We start from the raw sequence: 4360 nt of genomic DNA on the forward strand, positions 1-4360 counted from the left end.
CGGTGTGCGCGCTGCGGCCCGTCGTCATGGTGTGACGGTGAACACGTTGATGCAGGGGGCCTGGGCGCTGCTGCTGTCACGTTACGGCAATGCCGGTCAGGTGACGTTTGGCGTGACGATGTCGGGTCGGCCTGCAGGTCTTGCGGGGATTGAGCGGATGTTGGGGCTGTTCATCAACAGCCTGCCGCTGTGGGTTGACGTTCCAGCGAGTGCACCTGTTGGGGGCTGGCTGCGGGAATTGCAGCGGCTGAACGCGGATTTGCGGGAACATGAGCATATGCCGCTGTCTGACGTGCAACGTCTGGCCGGTGTTCGGGGTGACGCCCTGTTCGACAGTCTTGTTGTGTTCGAGAACTATCCTGTCGACGCGAAGCTGCGAGAGAATCAGGTTGGATCTGGGCTGAAACTTGTTGCGGGAGAGGGCGTCGAGCAGACGCATTATCCGCTGTCGCTTGCGATCCATGAAGGCCGGATGATCGGTGTGCAGTTCCGTCGGGATGGACGCCGCCTGTCGGGCGAGACAGTTGAAGCGCTTGCAGGGCACTACCGGGAGTTGATTGCGGGTCTGGCGCAGGCCGATGAGGAAGCGGCGCTTGCGTCGTTGTCGTTGCATGTTTCTGCTCCCGCGGCTCCGGTTCATTACCCGTTTGAGGCGGTTATGACGCGGATAGACGGGCATGCGTTTGAGCGTCCTGGGGCTGTTGCGGTGACGTGCGAGGGTGAGGAAGCGGATTACGCGTTGCTTGTGTCGTGGTCGTCTCGGATTGGGCGTCGTCTACATGGTCTTGGAGTGTTGCCGGACGAGCGTGTTGGTCTGTGCGTGACGCGTTCTGTGGGGATGATTGCGGGTCTTCTGGGGATACTGCGTGCTGGTGGTGCGTATGTTCCGCTGGACGCGGCGTATCCTCGGGACCGTCTTGCGCTGATGATCGGGGATAGTGGCCTGACGCGTGTTGTTGTGGATGCGCAGACCGAGGCGGAGCTTGGGGACCTGTTTGCGGGTCTTGAGGTTGTCCGCATTGAGGATGTGGAGGCAGAGGATGGGGCACCGTTTGCCGTGCCGGTGCATCCCGACCAGCTGGCCTATGTGATCTATACCTCAGGTTCCACAGGAACACCCAAGGGGGTGGGGATCTCACATAGGGCGCTGCGCTAGCCATGTCGGGATGTCATGTCAGCACTGTACGGGATTACGGCGGCGGACGGATGTTGTCCAGTTTTCAACGACTTAGTTTTGATGTGGCGGTTGATGAGATTCTTCACAGCCCTGACGCATGGGCCCGGCTGGTGGTGGTGTCCTCACGTGGACGGCGCAGCGATACGGAAGCCGATTCCATGCACCTGATACGGAGCAGGCGGCGACGATCCTGATTACACCTTCGGCCGTTCATGCCGCTGATGGAGCATTGGCCGTCGGACGCATGCCCGATGACTGTCGGTGCGTCGGGTAGCATGTCGCGGGGGAGAAGGGCTTCCGAGCGACTGTCCTGGTTCCGTGGCTTGAGAGGCGCTAGGTAGCAGTGCTCGACTGTGATAATCATGTATGGTCCGACGGAGACGACGGTTACGGCATCTGACGTCATGAACATCGTCACTGATGAGGATGATGGTGTTGGCACCGTTCCGCTGGGTCGGAGCACTTCCGTCGAGGAGCGATTGCGACCTGATCGGTACACGTGACGGACAACTCGTTCCCGTGTTGGGGGGTATTGGCGAGATTGTGCATTGGAGGTCCGAGACGCTTGCCCGTGGTTATCTTGAGTCGTGCGTCGCTGACGGCGGAGCGTTTTGTTCCGGACCCTTGGGGCGAGGGGACGCGGCTGTATCGGATCCGGGCGACCTGTGCGCGTCCGGCGTGCGGACGGTGTGACATCGAGTTTCATCGGGCGGATTGACCAGCAGATCAAGACTCCGGGGTTACCGGATTGAGCCTGGCGAGATCGAGGCTGTGCTGCGGGCGCAGGCCGAGCGTGCGTGGATCAGCGGTTCTGGCGCAGGTTCCAGTGAGTGTCGGAGCATGCGTCGCCTGGCGGCGTACGCTGGTTGACGTATGTGCACGAGGGGGAGGTGTCGCGGACACGGCGGCGCTAAAGCGTCAGGCGGGCGAGCATCTGCCAGTCTGGATGAGATGCCGGACGTGTGTGCATGGTGCTGCGAGTGCCCTGCCGCTGACGGCCGAACGGCAAGCTGGACCGCCGTGCGTTGCCGGAACCTGATGCTGGGGAGACGGGAGTTGCGTATGTAGCGCCGCGCAATGAGAGCGAGGCGGCGCTACTGGATGTGTTCCGCACGGTTCTGGGGCGCGACGATATCGGGGTGGAGGACAACTTCTTCTCCGCGGGCGGGGATTCGCTTTTGGCGATGAGAGTCGTCTCTTTGGTTCGAGAGCGATTAGCTCGGGAGCTTTCATTAAAAACGGTTATGTCTGATGCGACGGTGGCAGCGTGTGCCGGTGTAATTGCGGCAGATGACGTTGCAGTCATGCTACCAGCAGTCGAAACGCGACTGTCTGGAATGTCGCGCCTTCCGCTATCTCATGGTCAGGAGCGGTTGTGGTTTTTGTGGAACTTGCTTCCTGAGGATACGGGTTACAACCTGACAGGCGCGGTCCGGTTGGCAGGTGCACTTGACCTGGTTGCACTGCGTGTTGCGCTGGATAGTCTTGTGCGTCGGCACGAGGTGCTCCGGACGACGTTCGGCTCGGACGGTGAGGCCGCCTGGCAGGAAATACATGTGGAGCCGATTTATGGGTGGCGTGAGGGCAACGTCTCCGATGAAGCGGAACTGGGTTCCTTGCTGTCATCCGAGGCGGCGAAGCCGTTTGATCTGGAACATGGCCCCCTCTTACGGGTTCTTCTGGTCAGTGTGGGCCCGGATGAACATGTGATGCAGTTTGGGATGCACCACATTGTCTCGGACGGGTGGTCAATGGAGATCCTTGTCCGGGAATTCACCGAGTTTTACAGCGCATCAGTGGAAGGTCGGGAAGTCCGTCTGTCACCTCTGCCTGTGCAATATGGGGATTATGCCCTGTGGCAGCGCGAGTGGTTGGATGACGCGGCTCTGGAAGAGCAGTTGTCCTACTGGCGCGAGCGGCTTGGGGGAGAACAGCCTATCACGATGCTGCCGCTGGACCGTCCGCGGACGGAGAAGCGTCGACGTGAGGGAGGACGGACTTCGACGGTGCTTGCCCCTGAGCTTGCATCTGGATTGCGGACTGTGGCCAGGCGTCATGGGACGACGCTGTCGACGGTTCTGCTGGCGGGTCTGTATGCGCTGCTGCATAGGTATGGCGGGGATGAGGATATCCGGATTGGTGTTCCTGTGGCGGGACGCCAGCGCGCGGAGATCGAAGGTCTTGTCGGTTTTTTTGTGAATACGCTTGTGGTACGGGCGGATCTGACGGGCCAGACGACGATTGGGGCGTTGATCGATCATGTGCGTGACTGCATGATCGAGGCGCAGACGCACCAGGACGTGCCGTTTGAGAAGCTTGTGTCGACGTTGCAGCCGCAGCGGTCGTTAAGCCACTCGCCGTTGTTTCAGGTAATTTATAATTATCAGACATTGAGCAGCCTGACGGATGCGGATGGTGGCAGTGGGCTAGCAGGCTTGATTATTTCCGGTGTTGGGAATGGGCCAGGCGAATCTCAGTTCGATCTCTCTTTGTCTGTTGGGGAAGGCAGGAGAAATGTTGATATTTCCTTCGGCTATACGTGCGATGTTTTTGATGAGGCGACAATAGTTCAGCTTGCCGAAGATTATGCCGGTATTCTGAGGGAACTGATACAGCCGGCGCGAGAAACTTTGCCGGTTGGGTCGCTGAAGCTGCTGTCGGTTAAAGTTCCATCCTACCCGGAACAGACTTACCCGTTTGAGGCGGTTATGACGCGGATAGACGGGCATGCGTTTGAGCGTCCTGGGGCTGTTGCGGTGACGTGCGAGGGTGAGGAAGCGGATTACGCGTTGCTTGTGTCGTGGTCGTCTCGGATTGGGCGTCGTCTACATGGTCTTGGAGTGTTGCCGGACGAGCGTGTTGGTCTGTGCGTGACGCGTTCTGTGGGGATGATTGCGGGTCTTCTGGGGATACTGCGTGCTGGTGGTGCGTATGTTCCGCTGGACGCGGCGTATCCTCGGGACCGTCTTGCGCTGATGATCGGGGATAGTGGCCTGACGCGTGTTGTTGTGGATGCGCAGACCGAGGCGGAGCTTGGGGACCTGTTTGCGGGTCTTGAGGTTGTCCGCATTGAGGATGTGGAGGCAGAGGATGGGGCACCGTTTGCCGTGCCGGTGCATCCCGACCAGCTGGCCTATGTGATCTATACCTCAGGTTCCACAGGAACACCCAAGGGGGTGGGGA

The 4360-nt window shown here is 60.0% G+C and overlaps 1 protein-coding gene across 1 annotated transcript; it reads left to right on the top strand.

Annotated features, from left to right (window-relative positions):
- Positions 1-2421: 2421 nt before the first annotated feature.
- On the top strand, positions 2422-4353 carry LOC135435076 (linear gramicidin synthase subunit B-like; the record flags this gene model as incomplete). The annotated part of the gene is made up of 1 exon (XM_064691971.1): positions 2422-4353. A coding segment is annotated over exon 1 (1932 nt), but the record flags the coding sequence as incomplete, so codon positions are not given.
- Between the last annotated feature and the right edge of the window lie 7 nt (positions 4354-4360).

This window comes from Drosophila montana, unplaced genomic scaffold (assembly GCF_035044405.1).
Source record: "Drosophila montana isolate Dmon_TW-CO22-7 unplaced genomic scaffold, ASM3504440v1 contig_3505_1, whole genome shotgun sequence".
NCBI classification, from domain to species: domain Eukaryota; kingdom Metazoa; phylum Arthropoda; class Insecta; order Diptera; family Drosophilidae; genus Drosophila; species Drosophila montana.